Here is a 21,870-nt window from a genome sequence, read left to right on the forward strand (position 1 = left end):
TACCTTTCTCCTCTTACCTTAATCTATGCACCCTAATTTTGGACTGTCCTACACTGGGACAAAGACTGTTACCATCCACCTTATCAATGCCTCTCATTGATAAGGTGAATGGGGCGTCACGGCGGCATAGCAGCTTAGCGCAATTACTGCTTGGGCATCAAAGTTCAGAGTTCACTTCCAATGTCTTCTGTAAGAAGTTTGTACATTCCTCCAATGAACCCGTGGGTTTCTTCTGGGGGCTCCAGTTTCCTCCCATAGAGCAAAGATGCACTATTTGATGGGTTAATTGGTCATTAGACGTTCTCCTGTGATTAGGCTAGGGTTAAATAAGTGGGTTCGGTGTTTGGTGCGGAAAGGCCTGTTCCTTGCTATATTTCTAAATAAATTTATTTCTTTAGTTCATTTTTAAACATTGCCCCCTCGTTATCCTACACTCCAAAGAATAAACCTCTCCGTTTGGGACGACTCTGAGCACCAGTGTACGGGGTTCAAATCTGCTGCTGTATGTAAGAAGTTTGGATGTTTTGCCCGAGACTGTGAGCTTTCTTCAGTTTCCTCCTACATTCCAAAGACGTATGGGTCAGTAGGTTAATTGGTCAGATGCGTGTAATTGGGTGGTGGGGGTTCATTGGGTTGGAAGACCCTGTTACCGTGCTGTATCTCTGGACAGATAGATGGAGGGGTGAATAGATGGGCACAGGCCCTGTAGTCCTGCCAACATCCTGTCATTCCATCATGGTTGATTTATTATCCCTCTCAAGCCCATTATCCTGCCTTCTGTACCCTTTGATGCCCTAATTAATCAGGAACCTATCAACCTCCATCTTAAATTTGCTCAAATGAACCGGGCTGCTCATCTGTCTTCACAGATTCACCAGTGTCTGACTAAAGAAATTCTTCCTCATCTTGGTTCTAAATGGATGTCCCTCAGTTCTGAGGCTGTGCCTTCTGGTCCTAGACACACCTACTATAGGAAACATCCTTTCCAGATTCACTCTGTTTACACTTCTCAATATTCGATAGGTTTCAATGAGATCCACACCTCCCTCCAGCGAGTACAGGCCCAGAGCCATCAAATACTTCTCATAGGTTAGCCTTTTCACTCCTGAGATCATTCTTGTGAACTTCCTCATGACCCTCTTCAATGCCAGCACATCTTTTCTTCGATATGGGGCCCAAAACAAAGAATTAGAATCAGGTTTATTATCACTGGCATGTGAGGTGAAATTTGTTAACTTAGCAGCAGCAGTTCAATGAAATACATAATCTAGCAGAGAAAAAAATAATAAATTAAATAAAACATAATAAATAAGTAATTTATGTATATTGAATAGATTATTTTTAAAAATGTGCAAATGTCTGTCTGTCTGTCTAGGTACCATATCCGATGCAGATTTTGGTGACCATGGTTTTCCATACAGATCTATCCCTCGTTCTTTGGATGATTTCCATTTCCTCGATGTGTAGCCACCTGGCTAGGCTTTTGATGTACATAAGCCAAGGTCCTCCTCTAGGTTTGCTCCCCTCAGTCTTTCCAGAGAGTATGAGTTTTTCTAGTTCATCTTTCCGTATGATATGCCCCAGGAATCTGAGTTGTCTTTCTCTTATTGTTGGTATGAGTGATCGAACTGTTTGGGCTCTTCTGAGAACTTCTTCATTTGATGTGTGTGTGGTCCATGATATTTTTACATTCTCCTGCAGAACCATAATTCAGCTGCTTCTAGTCTCTTTTCCATTGCTGGAGAAATGGTCCAGCATTCACTTCCATAAGTCAGGATAGAATCAATGTAGCACTGCAGTATTCTGTTTTTAGTGTACATACTCATCTTTCTGTCTGTTAATATGGTCTTCATTTTTTGGAAAGCTTCTTTCACCATTACTATTCTGTATTTGATATCTGTGTTGCATCTGCCATTACTTGTTATTAGGCTGCCAAGATATTTGAATTTGTTGACTTGTTTGATGTTTGTATTTCTGATCTTGATCACGCATTGTGGGATGTTTGTCTTTCCGGAGATGGCCAGGCTTTCTGTCTTTTTGGTGTTGATTGAGAGGCCTCTGCGATTACTTTCTGCTGCCACTATAGTGAGTAGCTCTTGAAGTTTTGTTTCTGAGTCAGCTAATAGTACGATGTCATCAGCATATCTGATATTATTTATATTATGGCCTCCAATTGCGAATCTTTTGATGTCTTTGATACTTCTCAAGATATTTTCACTACACAGGTTGAATAAGTCTGGCAAAAAGACCCAACTTTGTCTGACTCCTCTCATGATATTCACATACTCACTCACCTCTTTCTATTCTGATGGATGCTGTTTGGTCCCAGTATAAGTTTCTTAAGAAACGTATATCTTTCCCATCTATGTCAAGATCTTGAAGCATTTCCAGAAGATCTTGCTGTCTGACAGTGTCAAAAGCTTTTGTATAGTCGATGGAACATAGGTAGATGTCTTTTTGTACCTGGATGGCTCGTTCACAGATCATACGTAGCATGAAAATTGCATTTCTGGTTCCAGTGTTTTCCACAAAGCCGCATTGTTCCTTACTGATTTCTGGTTTTATACGCGTTTTGCTCTCATCATGATTACTCTGAGAATAATTTTTGCCACGTGGCTCATCAGGCTTACTGTACGATGTAACTCACATTCTGTTGCTCCCTCTTTCTTTGGAAGTGTGATGAACACTGATTTACTTAAATCATCAGGTATCTCCCCATGATCATAGATTTCATTTGCTATTTCTGTTATTTTCTCTATTCCAAAATCTTCTAAGGCCAGTATCATTTCAACAGCGATGTTGTCTGGACCAGTTGCTCTGATATGTTTTGTTTTATTTATGGCCACTCAAATTTCTGATTTTAGAATGCTAGGTCCTTCAAGATTCTTCTTTATGTTCGGTTTTTCTCCTCTTTGGTCTTCAAAAAGTTCTTTTATATATTCTGTCCATCTGTTTAGGATTTCTTCTTTGTTCATAATTAAGCTGCCATCTTCTGCCTTGATGTATCCACTTGTTGAGCAAAGTAATTTCCCCGTTAGTTCTTTAATCTTATTGTGCATCAACTTTGTTCCAGGGTTGTGGGTTTGTAGCATTTCTATCTCTGAGCATTTCTCATTTAGCCACCTGTCTTTAGCTTCTCTGCATTTTCTTTTTATTGTCTTATCAAGTTTTTTGTATTCTTCGCTGTCTCTTGGTTTGATGGTCTGTTTCTGTTGTATCAATTGTATTATACCTTCAGTTATCCATTTCTTCTTAGTTTTCCGTTCTTTTCGTGGGATGGTTTCTTTTGCAGCTACAACCATGGATTCCTTCAGTATGTCCCAGGAAGATTTGCCTCCTTCACCCTGCAGCAATTGAAAACAGTTTTTCACCTTGATTGTGTATTCTGTTTTCAGATGAGGGTTGTTTTGTAGTTGTTGATAATCCAGTGGTTCTGATCTTTTTGGTTTCTTCAATTTTCTCATCTTTATTTTCATTTTGCAGTCTGCTCCAGGGTAGCTTTTAGATTGAGTTATCGAGTTTTTGAATCTGTTATTTGATTGTTATGTAGTCAATTTGATTTTTGTTGTTCCCATCTGGGCTTCTCCATGTCCATTTCCTTCTTGGTGATTATCTGATTGTTTGTTTTACACCATGATAAAAGCTTTATTCCTCTTTCATTTCTTTCTCCCAATCCCTGGTTTCCAACAATATGGTCTTCTCTTCCCTCTCCAACTTTTGCATTGAAGTCGCTCATGACTATGTTGGCTTCTTGTGATTTGCATTCTTCTAGTGCTTTGTCTAGGGAGTGGTAGAAGGCATCAATTTCTTCCTCTGAGCTTGCCATTGTGGGTGCATATACTTGGATGATAGAGATGTTGTTTTGTTGTCTTTTTGGTTTGATTAGCATCATTCTGTCTGAGATATGCCAGTATACAGCAGGCTCTTGGATGTTTCTTTGTCTGAGATGATCACAACACCCTTTTCATGTTTATCTCCACCAGAGTATATCATCCTGTAGTCGTCTGATTGGAATACTCCAGTGCCTTTCCATCTTATTTCACTTAGGCCGAGGATGCTGACTTCTAGCCTCTTCGTTTCTAATTTTACGTTTTCTATCTTCCCAGCTTGGTGCAGGGTTTGAACATTCCAAGTGGTAATTCGCTGTCTGTTGTTCTTGCAGACAGTAGTGGTATGACGATCCAGGTTCACCTGTCTGTTTACATGATATCCCGTACCGAGTGAGGTGTCTACACTATTTAGAAGTGGGCTGCCATTTACGCTGTTGTCTTTTACATTTGTGTGTGTATTAACCATGGTTGTACTAGGGATAAAATACAAGAAGTAGCTTCCCCTTGCTTGCTTCCAATGCAGTGTCTTTACAAGACAGGTGACCCTGACCATTGTCCTATTAAAAGGATCTACTGTTCAGCGTCTGAGAAGCAGGAACTCAATCTCTTTGTACCAACTTTGTTATTGACTTTATAATTTTGAAAAATTAAAAAGATTTAAAAAGAAAAGAGGAGCAGGAACCATTGATTGTGTTACTCACAACTTGCCTTCTGCTTTATCCAGCACCTGCATTCCGTGGCTTCACTGTAACCCAAGTAGGGAGGCTAACAGGTGCTACACCTTGCCTAAGGGTGACCTGGAGGTAGCTGTGGTTAATGGTAACCTCATTACCCAAAGCAAATGCTCCACAGCTGCACGTAGTTTATCCTCATACCCAGGAGATAAAAACAGAAATACTGTATATTAAAAAAGTGAGGTTGTGTCCAAAGCTTCAAAGTCCATTTAGGAATCGGATGGCAGGGGGGAAGAAGCTGTTCCTGAATCACTGAGTGTGTGCCTTCAGGCTTCTGTATCTCCTACCTGATGGAAACAGTGAGAAAAGTGCATGCCCTGGGTGTTGGAGGTCTTTAATAATGGACGCTGCCTTTCTGAGACACCGCTTCTTAAAGATGTCGTGGGTACTTTGTCGGGTAGTATCAAGTTGGAGCTGACTAGATTTAAACCTTCTGCTGCTTTTTTCGGTCCTGTGCAGTAGCCCCTCCATACCTGACAGTGATGCAGCCTGTCAGAATGGTCTCCACAGTGCAACTATAGAGGTTTTGAGTGTATTTGTTGACATGCCAAATCGCTTCAAACTCCTAATAAAGTATAGCCGCTGTCTTGCCTTCTTTATGACTACATCAATATGCTGAGTCCAGGTTAGATCCACAGAGATTTTGACACTCAGGAACTTGAAGCAGCTCACTCTGTCCACTTCTGATCCCTCTATGAGGATTGGTATGCGTTCCTTCATCTTACTGACGTTGAGTGCCAGGTTGTTGCTGCGGCACCATTCCACTAGTTGGCATATCTCACTCCTGTACGGCCTCTCGTCACCACCTGAGATTCTACCAACAATGGCTGTGTCGTCAGCAAATTTATAGATGGTATTTGAGCTATGCCTAGCCACACAGTCATGTTTATATGGAGAGTAGAGCAGTGGGCTAAGCACACACCCCTGAGGTGTGCCAGTGTTGATCGTCAGCGAGGAGGATATGTTATCACCAATCCGCACAGATAGTGGTCTTCCGGTTAGGAAGTTGAAGGTCCAATTACAGAGGGAGGTACAGAGGCCCAGGTTCTGCAACTTCTGAATCAGGATTGTGGGAATGATGGTATTAAATACTGAGCTGTAGTCGATGAACAGCATCCTGACATAGGTGTTTGTGTTGTCCAGGTGGCCTAAAGCTGTGTGAAGAGCCATGGAGATTGCGTCTGCCGTTGACCTATTGTGACAACAGGCAAATTGCAGTGGGTCCCGGTTCTTGCTGAGGCAGGAGTTCAGTCTAGTCATAACCAACCACTCAAAGCATTTCATCGCTGTCGATGTGAGTGCTACTGAGTGATAGTCGTTAAGGCAGCCCATATTATTCTTCTTTGGCACTGGTATAACTGTTGCCTTTTTAAAGCAAGTGGGAGCTTCCGCCCGTATCAGTGAAAGGTTGAAAATGTCCTTGAATACTCCTGCTAGTTGGTTGGCACAGGTTTTCAGAGCCTTGCCAGGTACTCCATCGGGACCTTCTGCGTTGCGAGGGTTTGCCCTCTTTAAAGACAGCCTAACATCGGCCTCTGAGACAGAGATCACAGGGTTATCAGGTGCAGCAGGGATCTTCACAGCTGTCATAGTGTTCTCCCTTTCAAAGCGTGCATAGAAGGCGTTGAGTTCATCTTGTAGTGAAGCATCGCTGCCATTCATACTATTGGGTTTCACTTTGTCGGAAGTAATGTCTTGCAGTCTCTGCCAGAGTTGCCGTGCATCTGATGTCGCCTCCAACCTCGTTTGAAATTGTCCCTTCGCTCTTGAAATAGCCCTCCACAAATCATACCTGATTTTCTGGTACAGGCCTGGGTTGCCAGACTTGAATGCCACAGATCTAGCTTTCAGCAGATGACATACCTCCAGGTTCATCCACAGCTTTTGGTTTGGGAATGTACAGTAAGTCTTTGTAGGCACACACTCATCCACACAGGTTTTAATGAAGTCAGTAACAACTGCAGCATACTCATCCAGAATCAAAGATGAATCCTTGAATCCTTGAACTGCTCCCAATACTCCCAAGTGAGGCCTCACCACTGGCTTAGAGAGCTTCAGCATTATATCTTTCCTTTTGTATATTAATCCTTTCGAAATGAATGTTAACATTGCACTTGTCTTCCTTACCATCGACTCAGTCTGCAAATAAACATATAGGGAATCCTGCACAAGGACTCTCAAGTCCCTTTGCACCTCTGATTTTTGAATTAAATCCCCATTTAGAAAATGGTCCACACCTTTATTCGTTCTGGCAAAGTGCACCACCATGCTCTTCCCTACACTTTTTTTTCCATCTGCCACTTACTTGTTCATTCATCTCCTCTGCCTAACTCCTGCAATACTACCTGCCCCTCCACCTATCCTCATATCGCTTGCAAACCTGGCCACAAAGCTATCAACTCCTTCAGCCAAATCATTGACATATAACATGAAAAGAAGCAATCCCCACACCGAACCTGTGGCACACCGCAGGTGGCAGCCAACCAGTAAAGGACCCTTCTATTCCCATTCTCTGCCTTCTGCCAGTCAGGCAATCTTCTAACCATGCTAGTACACTTCCTGTAATACAATAGGCTCTTAACTTGTTAAGCAGCACCTTATCGAAGACCTTCTGAAAATCCAAGTGAACAATATCCATTGATTCACCTTTATCTATCCTGCCTTTTATTTCCTCAAGGAATTCTAATAGATTTGTCAGGCAAGATTTCTCCTGAAGGAAACCATGCTAACTTTGGCCTATTATGTCGTGCCTCCAACTACCTCACTATAATACTGATACATCCAGTTTTAGCTTCGGCTTCTCAGACTGCAGACTGAATTCTATCATATTATTATTACTACTTCCTTAGGGTTCCTTTACCTTGAGCTCCCGAATCAAATTTGGTTCATTACACAACATCCAATCCAGAATTACCGTTCCCTTGGGTTCAACCGTGAACTGCTCGGAAAGCCATCTTGTGGGCATTCTACAAATTCCCTCTCTTGGGATCCAACACCAACCTTATTTTCCCAATCTATCTGCATATTGAAATCCTCTGTGATTATCGCAACATTCCCTTTATTTAACGCCTTTTCTATCTCCTGTCGTAATTTGTAGCCCACATTCTGTCCACTGTTGGAAGGCCTGCATATGACTCCCATCAGGGTCTTTATAACATTACAGTTCCTTAACTTTACCTACTAGGATTCTGCATCCTTCATTCCTGTGTCACCTCTCTAAGGATTTGATTTGATTTTTTTGCTAACAGAGCCACCAGACCCTCTCTGCCTACATGCTTGTCCTTTCGATACAATGTGTATCCTTGGATGTTAAGCTCCCAGCTATAATCTTCTTTCAACCATGACTCACAGAAGCCCACAGCATCATACCTGCCAATCTCTAACTGAGTTACATGCTCATCTACCTTATTCTGTATACTACGTGCATTCAAATACGACATCTTCAGTTCTGTGTTCATCGCTCTTTTTAAATTTTGGCTCTTGTCACACTCTCATCTCACTGACTGCAAATTTGCCCTATCATTACTTGTCCTTCCTCATAGTCTCACTACCCGCTTCGTCAAGTTGTATACCAAATGCCCCACCCTCCTCCTCTAACTTTCATTTTTGTTTTAACTCCGACAGGGAGGCATCAGTGGTTGTCAGCGCTTCAGGGGACCGGACAGCGAAAGTGTTTTACCTCCAGTGGCCGGATCGGTAGACGGGCTTCCTCGTCTTTAAGCTCCATCTCAGAGTCGGCTGTTACACACCTAACAGCCTGAAATGTGACAAAGGGCACTATCTTTTCTGACTGACTTTTATAAAAGGAAAAATAAAACCTTTGCTTTTTATTTCCAAAAGGAAGATGGCATGACAGAAACCAGGTTTGGCGAGCAGCTGAGGGGTACTGGTGTGCAAGTTCATTTTGTACCGTTGAGGCTGGGGTTCCCAACACTGCTTGATGTAAATGAGAGTTTGAAGGGACAATTACTGCCGCTTAACTTGCATTGTAGCTGACCATGTTACAAATCTATGTTTATTACAAATTATATTCTACAATACTATGCCAAACACAGAGATATTTAGAGTGACTAACACAATCATTAATACAAACTTAATGAAAATATTCCCCTTCCCCATCAAGCATTTATCCCCTGCAGCACCCGTCAGTCCCGGAATGCATCAGTGCTACTGTGGTCACTGTGTGATCCCTCTCCATGGTTACCTGGGCACAGACATATGCTTGTGCCATTGCCAGCAGTCCTCCCGGGCAGAACCCTCTGCTACACACTTCCAGGACCCACCAATAGGTAACCTTACTTTGACATCTAGGCCCCCCTCCATACTAGATGACCGCAGGTGAAATCCAACCAGAAGCTGAGTAGTGCACCCCCCCCCCCCCCGGGTATGTGAATAGGGGCTGCAACCCAAATACTCCATGTACATGTGGTACATGGTCTCTTCCACAGAAGTGACCTGCAGCTGGGAGATCCGTGTACAAACTAATACATTTGTTACAGGACATCACTCTTTGCAGCAGCCTTTCACCCCAGGTCCCTGATGTACATGGGAAGGAGAATCTCATAAAGGGACTTCCACTGAGGAATGTTTGATAAGGCAGCGTGCAGTGAGCTTGGCTCTATATCTTACCTGTGCTGTTGGCATGGGCTCGTTGGGCCACAAGGCCTGTTACCTTGCTGTGTCTCTAAAAAAATCAGTATTTTATGAGTGATTTAGCCAAGTTATAACGAGATGCATTTGTCTGTAATATTGTCAAGAAGATTTTATATTTGCTTTGGTCAGTAAAGATCCAGTGATCTGTGATTCAACCATGTTGAAATCCCAAAGATTCAGTGGCTGACTTGTCAGGTGATGCTTGCTACCCCCTCTATCCACTCACCAGCCTCTCGACCAGTCCTCCTTTTAAACTTGCCTGGTTGTAATTCAGCTTCATAGGACTTCACAGCAAAGTAGAATCTCTTCGACCCCACACTGTTGGGCTGAGTTTTTAACTTACTCTAAGATTAATCTAATTCTTCCCTGCGTGTAGCTCTCCGTTTTTCTATCATCCATAAGTCTATCTAAGAATCTCTTAAACGTTTCTAATGTATCTGCCTATACCATAACCCCTGGCAGAACGTTCCACGTGCTCACAACTTTGTGCAAGAAAAACACTTACTTCTGATATCCCCTCCGTACTTTTCCTCCATTCACCTTAAAATTATGCCCCCTTGTTATTGGCTATTTCTGTCCTGGGGGAAAATGTCTCTGGCTGTCCACTTGATCTGTGCCTCTTGTACAGAGATTCATCTTTTGTCACATATACATTTAGACATACTGTACAGTGAAACGTGTTTGCATTGACAACCAACACACCCAGGGATGTACTGGGGGCAGCCCGCAAATGTTGCCACACATTCTGGCACCAACACAGCATGCCTGAGCAGAACAACACCAACACAAACCCTTTACCTCCCTCCCTTCCACCCGCCCCCTCACACAGACAGACAGGCCTCCAGTCGCAGGACAGCCTGCCTTTGGGCTGCCAGGCTCCAATCCCTGGCCTAGACTTCTTGCAACTTACTGTGTTCATTGGAAAATTGGTTATTGTCCTGTGCAACATCTTAAAAACAAAGTGAAGTAAACCAGTATCGGAATGCTTGGAAGGAGGTACAGAGGAGATGTCGGGTAAGTTTTTTATGCAGAGAGTGGTGAATGCGTGGAATGGGCTGCCGGCAATGGTGGTGGAGGTGGAAACGATAGGGTCTTTTAAGAGACTCCTGGATGGCTACATGGAGCTTAGAAAAATAGAGGGCTGTGGGTAAAGCCTAGGTAGTTCTAAAGTAGGGACATGTTTGGCACAGCTTTGTGGGCTGAAAGGCCTGTATTGTGCTGTATGTTTTCTATGTTTCTAGTGCTATTTGGAATGACATTGTCCTTCATAAATCAAAGGCTTGAGTGCAAAGCTGGGATGGGGGTGGGGGGGTTTCCCTTCACTCAGAGGGTGGTGAGAGTGTGGAACGAGCTGTCAGTGGAAGTGGTGTATTACCTCAAGGCAGCAGAGGCTTTAGAGTTTTTCTTCCAGATGAGCTGCCAAACATGGCTGACGAGCCCCATCTGCCTGAAGTGACTGGTTTTAAGATGCCAGTAACCTACCTTTGCCCCATCTCCTGTCAGTAGAAATGGTTTTGCCAGGCTTAGTAGCTGAGCCAGACGCAAAGGCCAGGAGCTGGACTTGGTTGTCAGAGGCTATTTGAGATGCATGCCACTGGGAGCATTTAATAGGTAGTGGGAGCTTATCCCCAAAGCCGCCCCTCCCCCGAGCTATCCTCTCACTCCTCCTCACTGCTCATCACTTCCCTCTGGTTCCCTTTCCCCCGTGGCTGCCTGTCCTCTTCTATCAGATTCTTCCACCTATCATTTCCCAGCTTCTTATTTCATACCCCCTCCCCAACCAATCAAACTCCCCCCTCACCTGCCAGCCTGTACTGCTCCCCCATTTTATTATGGCTTCTTCCTGCATGCTTTCCATGCCATGCTTTCCATCCATGTGGATGTATGTGGATGAAGGGTGTCCACCAGAAATTTCAAACATTTATTTCCCTCGTAAATGTTGACTGATCTGCTGAGCTTCTCCAGCATTTTGAGAGTCTTGTTCTAAGTTTGAAATGGTGGCTGTCTGTTGAATTCGATGACGACAGATTTGAAACCTGTGTGCAAGAGTTTTTAAAGTGGAAAGGCCGTTTCACTGGTGCAGTTTCACTCTCTAACCTTGGAAGTCCAGGTCCAGTGGGACGAGTAGTCATCCCAGCTGGTGTCTTGCTTGGTTGCAGTGGATGACCATGTCTCCTGTGCCATGTCATGTCCTTTGCTTTCCATGAAGCTTTGCAGCATCACCTTCCTGGCTGTTGGATCTCACCTGCCCAGTCCATCAGAGCTGACTTCACATGCTAAGACAGGCATGACCCTGTCTCACTGGGATGTGAGGGCGACCGGCTACCCTCACCTGGTTGAACCTGCCTGTCGAAGCAGTATACTGGGTTGTGGCCGCTGTCACTGGCAAACAGCTACTTGGAGCCACAGGTGAGAGCTGAGTGTCCAGTGGAACCCAAAGGTGAGTGAGCTGCCCCAGAACCCCAGAAGTACATGTGGATGTATGGAATTCTTCACCCTAGGGTTGTAAGGGCTGGATCATTTGAGTATTTAGAGATAAAGTGTCTAAATCTGTGAGTGATCAGGCCTTTGAGGGCTGTGGGGAATGGGCACAGGAGACGTGTTCTGATTCAGATCAGTCATGCCAGAGAAGGCTCAGAAACGGAATTGGTTTTTCATTGTCACATAAAGAATAGAACATCACAGCACAGTACTACAATGTACTGACTTTTTAACCTACTCTGAGCTCTATTAACTCTCCCTCTTAAATAGCCCTCTATTTTGCTATCGTCCACATGTCTATCTAAGAGTTTCTTTAATGCACCTAATGTATCTGTCTCTACCACTGCCCCTGGCAGTACATTTCTCATGTATCCACCACTCGGTGTGGGGCGGGGGTGGGGGGGTGGAATTCATCTCTGACAGCCCCCCATACTTTCCTTCAATCACCTCACCATCTTGGCTAACACAAGAGGGCACAGTTTTAAGGTGCTTGGAAGCAGGTACAGAGGAGATGTCGGGGTAAGTTTTTTACGCATAGAGCAGTGAGTGCATGGAATAGGCCGCTGGTGATGGTGGTGGAGGCGGATACGATAGGGTCTTTTAAGAGACTCCTGGATAGGTACATGGAGCTTGGTAAAATAGAGGGCTATGGGTAACCCTTGGTAATTTCTAAAGTAAGTACGTGTTTGGCACAGCATTGTGGGCTGAAGGGCCTGTATTGTGCTGTAGTTTTTTCTATGTTTCTATCTTGTACACCTCTTAGCAAGTCACCTGTCATCCTCCCTTCCAAAGTGAAAAGCCCTAGCTCGCTCAACCTAATGCTCATAAGTCACGCCCTCTAATCCAGACAACACGCTGATTTAGAGAGCATGTACCAAGGTATAGTGAAAAACTTGTCTTGCAAACTGTCTGTACAGATCAATTCATTACACGGTGCATTGAGGTAGTACAAAGGAAAACAATATGCACTCAGGCAGTCCATTGCTTGGGGTCAACCATGGATGTTGGGTCCTAGCGGTCAAAGTTGATATACAAGCTGGGGCAGTAGGATATGGAGAGCAAGCTGTTGCCCATGTAGCAGGCTCCCCCTCTCCACACAGCTGATGAATCCAAAGCAACAACAGAGACGGATACAGTTTAGTACCAGCAGCATCACATGAGTTACCATAAGATCATAAGACAAATGAGCAGAATTAGGCCACATGGGCTGTCAAGTCTGTTCTGCCATTCCATCATGGCTGATTTATTATCCCTCTCAGCCTCGTTCTCCTGCCCTCTCCCCATAACCTGTGTCACCCTGACTAATTAAGAACCTATCAACTTCTGCTTTAAATATACCCAGTGAGTTGGCCTCCACAGGTGTCTGTGGCAATGAATTCCACAGATTCACCACCCTCTAGCTGAAGGAATATTTCCTCATCTCTGTTCTGAATGGACATCCCTCTATTGTGAGAATGTGCCCTCTGGTCCCAGAATCCCCCACTATAGGAAACATCTAAGTCTTTCAACATTTGATAAGTTTCAATAAGGTTGCCCCTCATTCTTCTAAACCCGTAAGTACTAGCCAGAGCCATCAAACACTCCTCGTGCGTAATCCCTTTCATTCCCAGAATCATTCTCATGAATCTACTCTGGAACCTCTCCAATGCCAGCAATTCTTTTTAGCTAAGAAGCCCAAAACTGCTCACAGTACTCCGTAATATGACAAAGCCTTATAAAGCCTCTGAATCAAATCCTTGCTCTTAGATCCTAGTCCTCTCAAAATAAATGCTAACATTGCATTTGCCTTCCTCACCACTAATTCAACCTGCAAGATAACCTTTAGGGAATCAATCAGGTTTATTATCACCGGCATGTGATGTGAAATTTGTCAACTTAGCAGCAGCAGTTCAATGCAATACATAATCTAGCAGAGAGAGAGAAAAATAATAATAAATAAAATAAAACATAATAAATAAGTAATTTATGTATATTGAATAGATTATTAAAAATGTGCAAAAACAAATTTGTATATTAAAAAAGTGAGGTAGTGTCCAAAGCTTCAAAGTCCATTCAGGAATCGGATGGCAGGGGGGGAAGAAGCTGTTCCTGAATCGCTGAGTGTGTGCCTTCAGGCTTCTGTATCTCCTACCTGATGGTAACAGTAAGGAAAGGCCATGGAGGTCTTTAATAACAGATGCTGCCTTTCTGAGACATCACTCCCTAAAGATGTCCTGGGTACTTTGTAGGCTAGTACCGAGATGGAGCTGATTAGATTTATAACCTTTTGCAGCTTCTTTCGGTCCTGTGCAGTAGCCCCCCCATACCAGACAGTGATGCAGCCTGTCAGAACGCTCTCCACAGTACAACTACAGAAGTTTTTGAGTGTATTTGTTGACATGCCAAATCGCTTCAAACTCCTAATAAAGTATAGCTGCTGTCTTTCCTTTTTTATGACTATATCATTGTGTTGGGACCAGGTAAGATCCTCAGAGATCTTGACACCCAGGAACTTGAAACTGCTCATTCTCTCCACTTCTGATCCCTCTATGAGGATTGGTATGTGTTCCTTCGTCTTGCCCTTCCTGAAGTCCACAATCAGCTCTTTCGGCTTACTGACGTTGAGTGCCAGGTTGTTGCTGCGGCACCATTCCACTAGTTGGCATATCTCACTCCTGTACGCCCTCTCGTCACCACCTGAGAATCTACCAACAATGGTTGTATCATCAGCAAATTTGTAGATGGTATTTGAGCTATGCCTAGCCACACAGTGATGTGTATACAGAGAGTAGAGCAGTGGGCAAAGCACACACCCCTGAGGTGTGCCAGTGTTAATCGTCAGCGAGGAGGATATGTTATCACCAATCCGCACAGACTGGTCTTCAGGTTAGAAAGTCGAGGATCCAATTACAGAGGGAGGCACAGAGGCCAGGTTCTGCCAACTTCTGAATCAGGATTGTGGGAATGATGGTATTAAATGCTGAGCTATAGTCGATGAGCAGCATCCTGACGTAGGTGTTTGTGTTGTCCAGGTGGTCTAAAGTTGTATGAAGAGCCATGGAGATTGCGTCTGCTGTTGACCTATTGTGGCGATAGGCAAATTGCAGTGGGTCCAGGTCCTTGCTGATGCAGGAGTTCAGTCTAGTCATAACCAGCCTCTCAAAGCATTTCATCATTGTTGATGTGAGTGCTACCGGGCGATAATCATTATGGCAGCCCACATTATTCTTCTTTGGCACTGGTATAATTGATGACTTTTTGAAGCAAGTGGGAACTTCTGCCCGTAGCAGTGAGAGGTTGAAAATGTCCTTGAATACTCCCGCTAGTTGGTTGGCACAGGTTTTCGGAGCCTTACCAGGTACTCCATTGGGACCTTCTGCCTTGCGAGGGTTCAATCTCTTTAAAGACAGCACAATGTCCCCCAAGTCACTTTGCACTGAATTTTCTCCGTTTGGAAAATAGTCCATACCTTTATTCCTTCTACTGAAGGGCATGACAATACACTTCCCTACACTATGTTCCATCTGCCACTTCTTTGACCATTCTCCAAATTTGTCTAAATCCTTCTGTTTACTCTCTTCTTCCTCAACATTACCTGCCCCTCCACCTATCTTTGTATTGTCTGCAAACTTGGCCACAAGGCTATCAATTCTGTTATCCAAATTGTTGACATATAATGTGAAAAGAAGCGGTCCCAACACCAGTCCCTGCAGAGTACCACTAGTCACTGGTAACCAACCACAATAGGCCACTTTATTCCCACTCTGCCTCCTGCCAGTCAGCCACTGCTTTATCCATGCTAATATCTTTCCTGTAATGCCATCGGTTCTTATCTTGTTAAGCAGCTTCTTGTGCGGCACCTTGTTAAAGACCTTCTGAAAATCCAAGTAAACAACATCCACTGACTCTTATTTTGTCTATCCTGCCTGTTGTTTCCTCAAAGAATTCTAACAGGTTTGTCAGGCAAGATTTCCCTTTAAGGAAACCATGCTGATGTTGGCCTACTTTATTATGTGCCTCCAAATACCCTGAAACCTCATCCTTAACAATGGACTCCCAACATCTTCCCAACCACTGAGGTCAGGCTAACTGGCCTATAATTTCCTTTGTTCTGCCTCCCTCCCTTCTTAAAGAGTGGAGTGACATTTGTAATTTTCTAATCCTCTGGAATATAGTAATCATAGGGCTGCCTTAGGGAATCCAGCTCCAGATTTTTCCTCGGGATTTACTCCTGAAGTGGATAGATCCACAAGGTATTGGTGGTTTGAGATCAGAGCTTACCTTCTGATAGATAAGCTGCTGACTATGGCCGATGAGCCCCATCTGCCCAGAAGAAAACAATAATAAACTGCAAAATAAATTGTTACAGGAAACGTGTAGTGCAGGGAGACAATAAGGGGCAAGGCCAGAACAAAGTAGATTGTGAGGTCTTTCTGTACTAGGAAACTGTTGAATAGTCTGATATCAGTGGGGTAGAAGCTGTTCTTGAGCTTGGTGGGATGTACTTTCAGGGTTTTGTACCTTCTGTCTGATGGAGAAAGAGAGAAGAGAGAATGTACCATGATACAATGAAAAGTTTGTCTTGCATACTGCTCATACAGATCAGACCACTACACAGTGCATTGAGGTAGAATAAGGTAAAACACTAACAATGCAGAATAAAGTATTGCAGAGAAAGTGCAGTGTAGTTAGACTATAATGTCCACGGCCAGAAAGAGGTAGATTGTGAGATTGGGGGATCATTCATTATTCAGCAGGGTGAAAGGTGCCCTTGAGCCTGGTGGAACATTCTTTCAGGTGTTTATACCTTCTGTCTGAGCGACTGCATACTCTATTCCTTATGTTCTTCTGTTAGTGGCTGCTGAAATGGCCATCTGACATTGCACATTGTTATTTGTTTCTGGTCTCCCGTGGGGGTCAAACTGTCCCAAAAGTTGACACATGAAGAAACAACTTGAAGAACTTTCTGAGTCTTTGGGAAATCGGCCACTTAGATATCCGTAACTTTATGTGAGGTAAAGTTTTAGCTATATAAAACTCTGATTAGACCAGACTTGGAATATTGTGTTCATTTCGGGTCACCTCATTATAGAAAGGATGTGGACGCTTTAGAGAGAGTGTGGAGGAGATTTACCAGGATACTGCCTGGATTGGAAAGCATGTTTTATGAGGACAGGTTGAGTGAGCTGGGGCTTTTCTCTTTTGAGTGAAGGAGGATGAGAGGTGACTTAATAGAGGTGTACAAGTTGATGAGAAGCTTATATCGAGTGGACAGCTAGAGACTTTTTCCCAGCATAGAAATTGCTAACATAAGGGGGCATAGTGTTAAGGTGTTGGAAGGAAAGAATAGGAGGAATATCAAGATGTCTTTTTTCACAGAGTGTTGGGTGCATGGAATGTGCTGCCAGGGTTGGTAGTAGAGATAGCTACATTAGGAGCATTTTGATAGATATATTAGGGACATTTAAGAAACTCTTAGATGGGCACATAGGTGATAGAAAAACGGAGGGGTATGTAGGAGGGAAGTGTTAGATTGACCTTGAGTAGGTTAAAAGATCATCACATCATCATGGACCAAAGAACCTGTAATGATATATGTTCTTGTGATAAATTACAACAATTTATCAATATATAATGTATACAATGAGAGTAAGTCAAAATAATCTACATATATTTTCTTGGAGGTAAGCACAAGGACGTGTCTGGTGTCTATGGTGAGGAATCCCTGAGAATGATGAACAGGTTGTCTTGGTGCCCTGTCTGTTTGACCTGCAGTGGTGGCTATGTGTGCTCTGCTTGGAGCTTCTGAAGAGTATTATTAGAGACGATAGTGTAGCAGTTAGTGCAACAGTATTACAGCTCGGGGCATCAGAGTTCAGATTTCAGTTCTGGCATCCTCTGTAAGAAGCTTGTAGGTCTTTCCCATGAGTGTAAGGGTTTCCTCCCTTATTCCAAAGACGTACAGGTTAGGGTTAGTAATGCCCATGCTATGTTGGCACTGGAAATGTGGTGATGCTTGCTTGCAGCAGAACCCTCGCTGATCTGAGTTGTCACAAGGGCTGCATTTCACTGTGTGTTTAGATGTTCCAATGTGCACTTGAGAAATAAAACTTATCTCAATGTTTAACACATCAGGTTAGTAGGTTAACTGGTCATTGTAAATAGTTCTGTGATTAGATTAAACAGAGGGGTTACTGGGTGGTATGGCTTGTTGGGCTGAAAGGACCTGTTCTGTGTTGTATCTCCAGATAAATAATAAATAAGTCCTCACTCTGACCGGCTCAGAGTCAAGTATAACAATTACCATAAGACACAGGAGAGAAATTAGGCCATTCAGCCCATTGGGTCTGCTTTGTCTCTCAATCATAGCCAATTTACTTTCCCTCTCAACACCATTCTCCTCTTCTTCCCTGCCTGTTATTTCAAAAGCTGTGTGTTTTTTTTTAGTTTGTTCTTACAATTGAGGTAGTTTACTTTGGCTGGGGTGAGGGGCCTGTTCCTGTGCTGAGATGTTCAATGTTTCTGTGTTTGACCTGGGGGGAGCCCACATGGTGACAGAGAGAACATGGAACAGCTCTGGAGGTTGAGATTAAACCCAGGTTTCCAGAGCGGAGATACACAGCCTCAGAATAAAGATCTGTCCCATTAGAACAGAGGTGAAAAGAAATCTCTTTAGCCAGAGGATAGTGAATCCGTGGAATTCAAAAGTCAAAGTCAAAGTAAATTTGTTATCAAAGAACATCTGTGTCACCATATACAACCCTGAGATTCATTTTCTTTCAGGCATACTCAATATTAGAGTATTAACCATAAAAGAATCAGTGAACGACCATACCATATCAACCAGTGTGCAAAAGACAGAAACGCAAATACAAAGAGAAAGATAAAGTTTTTGAAATTAAGTCCATAGGTTGTGGGAACATTTCAATGATTGGGTTAGTGAAGTTGTCCCGTTTGGTTCAAGAGCCTGATAGTTGAGGGGTAATAACTATTCCTGAACCTGCTGGTGTGAGTCCTGAGGCTCCTGTACTTTCTTCCTGATGGCAGCAGTGAGAAGAGAGCATGTCCAGTGTGGTGAGAGTCCCTGATGATGGATGCTAGTTTCCTGTGACAACATGTTCAATACTGATTGACTGGGCTGTATCCACTACTTCTTGTAGGATTTTCCATTCAAGGGCATTAGTGTTTCCATACCAGGCTGTGATGCAGACAGTCACTATACTCTCCACCACACATCTATAAAGGTTCGTCAAAATTTTAGGTGTCATGCTAAACCTTCACAAATTCTTATGGAAGTAAATGTGCTGCAGTGCTTTCTTCCTAATTGCACGCATGCTGGGCCTGGGACAAGTCCTCCAAAATAATAACACCGAACAATTTAAAGTTGCTGACCCTCTCCACCTCTGATCCCCCAATGAGGTCTAGCTCATGGACCTCTGGTTTCCATCCCCTGAAGTCATAATCAATTCCTTGGTCCTGCTGACATTGAGAAAGAGGTTGTCGCCTTGGCACCACCACTCGGCCAGATTTTCAATCTCCCTGCCATAGGCTGATTCATCTCCACCTTTGATTCAGCCTATATGATAGTGGCCTCATCAGCAAACTTGAATATGGCATTGGGGCTGTGTTTAGCCTCACAGTCACATGTGTAAAGTGAGTAGAGCAGGGGGCTAATCACACAGCCTTGTGATGACCTGTGCTGATGGAGACGCAGGAGGAGATATTGCCATTCCAAACTGACTGAAATTCATTGCCACAGACAGCTGTGGAGGCCAAGTCATTGGGTATATTTAAAGAGAAGGTTGATAGGTTCTTAATTAGTAAAGGTGTCAAAGGTTACGGGGAGAAGGCAGGAGAATGGGATTGAGGGGGTTAATAAATCAGTCATGATAGAAAGCTTGAGCAGACCCAGAGGGCTGAATAACTTAATTCTATTTAATTTAACTTAGAGATACAGCACGGTACAGGCCCATCTGGACCAATGAAACCATGCTGCCCAGTTACACTCATGTGACCTATAAGAGCAGAATTAGGCCATTTGGCCCATCGAGTGTGTGCCACCATTCCTTCATGGCTGATCTGTTAACCCTCTCAACCCCATTCTGCTGTCTTCTCCCCATAACCTTTCGTGAATTCGACTCTGAATCATGGGTTGTGACGTGCTTGGGGATGGGCGGCTGATAATGCTGTTGCTCCTACTCACGTCAGTCCTCACCGGATATCTCGCCAGAGATTTGTGACAGTGAGTTAAACCAGATGCCATTGCCGGCTCTGTAAGTGACTGGAGGCCGTGGGATTGTGACCAGACCAGCGCCTACCTCCCCGTCTCCCACAGGAGCTCCACTCCTGAGCTGCCCTACCCTGACAGTTCGCTCCTATCCTGGGTTTATCAAGTCAGAACAGAATCAAAATCGGATTTATTATCACCAAATTTGTCATTTTGCAGAAGCAGTACGCTGCAGTACATAGAACTTACTATACATTACAGTAAGAATATTTAAATAAATGGTGAAAAAAGAGTAAAATAGTGAGGTAGTGTTCATGGGTTCATTGTCCATTCAGAAATCTGACGACGGAGGGGAAGAAGCTTTTCCTGAATTGTGTTTTCAGGCTCCTGTATCTCCTCCCTGATGGTAGTAATGAGAAAAGGGCATGTTCTATATGGTGAGGCTGCCTTCTTGAGCCATCGCCTTTAGAGGATGTTCTCTATGGTGGGAAGGCTTGTGCTAGTGATGGAGCTGACTGAATCACAGCCCCCTGCAGCAATGCCCCATCGCTGGTTTCTCCACCTGCCACCCCGATGCATCAAACCCCTGGCCGTATGTCACCCCCACCCTTCCCTATATTCTATTACACGTCCTTTGTCGATTTTTGCAGAAGGACATTGGGTCCATTACATCCAGGACACCTGAAGCCTCCAGACCATTTCTTTTTAAGGCCCAGATGACGGTTCACATCCTTTCCTGCCTCTGGACAACGTCATTGCAATGTATGGATCTATTTCTTTTAGAGAGCAATGACCCCCCCCCCCCGCCCCCAGCAGTACGTATTGATTAATTGTCTGTGCATGGGCTGTTATCTACGCAAGTGCATTGCTTTCTCTCTCTCGCTGCAATGGAATACACCAGTTAGAGCCATCGTGCTTTTATTTAATATATATATGCTTGTGCTCAGACACAAATTGGTGACAAGTACAAACCCGAATGTCAGAAAATATCACTAACTGCACCGAGTTACGAAATGAAACAGTAAGGGTTAAACAGCATGAGAAAGCTGAAAGACATGTGCGTAACAGTGAAAGACGTGCTGAACTTAAAGTGAAAATAACGTGGCAATGGCTTCAGTCGGGAAAGTTGACGAATTTGATAATGCTAATGAAACATAGAAACATAGAAAATAGGTGCAGGAGTAGGCCATTCGGCCCTTTGAGCCTGCACCGCCATTCAGTATGATCTTGGCTGATCATCCAACTCAGAACCCTGTACCTGCCTTCCCTCCATACCCCCTGATCCCTTTAACCACAAGGGCCATACCTAACTCCCTCTTAAGTATAGCCAATGAACTGGCCTCAACTGTTTCCTGTGGCAGAGAATTCCACAGATTCACCACTCTCTGTGTGAAGAAGTTTTTCCTAATCTCGGTCCTAAAAGGCTTCCCCTTTATCCTCAAACTGTGACCCCTTGTTCTGGACTTCCCCAACATCGGGAACAATCTTCCTGCATCTAGCCTGTCCAATCCCTTTAGGATTTTATACATTTCAATAAGATCCCTCCTCAATCTTCTAAATTCCAATAGTATAAGCCTAGTTGATCGAATCTTTCGTCATATGAAAGTCCTGCCATCCCAGGAATCTATCTGGTGAACCTTCTTTGCAATCCCTCTATGGCAAGTATGTCTTTCCTCAGATTAGGGGACCAAAACTGCACACAATACTCCAGGTGTGGTCTCACCAAGGCCTTGTACAACTGCAGTAGTACCTCCCTGCTCCTGTACTCGAATCCTCTTGCTATGAATGCCAGCATACCATTCACCTTTTTCACTGCCTGCTGTACCTGTATGGCCACTTTCAATGACTGGTGTATAATGACACCCAGGTCTCGTTGCACCTCCCCTTTTCCTAATCAGCCACCATTCAGATAATAATCTGTTTTCCTGTTTTTGCCACCAAAGTGGATAATCTCACATTTATCCGC

At 43.8% G+C, this 21,870-nt stretch overlaps 1 protein-coding gene across 1 annotated transcript in view; it reads left to right on the top strand.

The window, feature by feature from the left end:
* Positions 1-8,604, top strand: part of aamp (angio-associated, migratory cell protein) — a 54,484-nt gene extending 45,880 nt beyond the window's left edge. Inside the window, exon 11 of the mRNA XM_072261084.1 lies at positions 8,189-8,604. Within this exon, the coding sequence (XP_072117185.1) occupies positions 8,189-8,264 (76 nt within the window). The 3' untranslated portion in view covers positions 8,265-8,604. The remainder of the gene's footprint in view (positions 1-8,188) is intronic.
* The last annotated feature ends 13,266 nt before the right edge of the window (positions 8,605-21,870 follow it).

Source organism: Mobula birostris, chromosome 6, assembly GCF_030028105.1.
Source record: "Mobula birostris isolate sMobBir1 chromosome 6, sMobBir1.hap1, whole genome shotgun sequence".
Lineage (NCBI taxonomy): Eukaryota > Metazoa > Chordata > Chondrichthyes > Myliobatiformes > Myliobatidae > Mobula > Mobula birostris.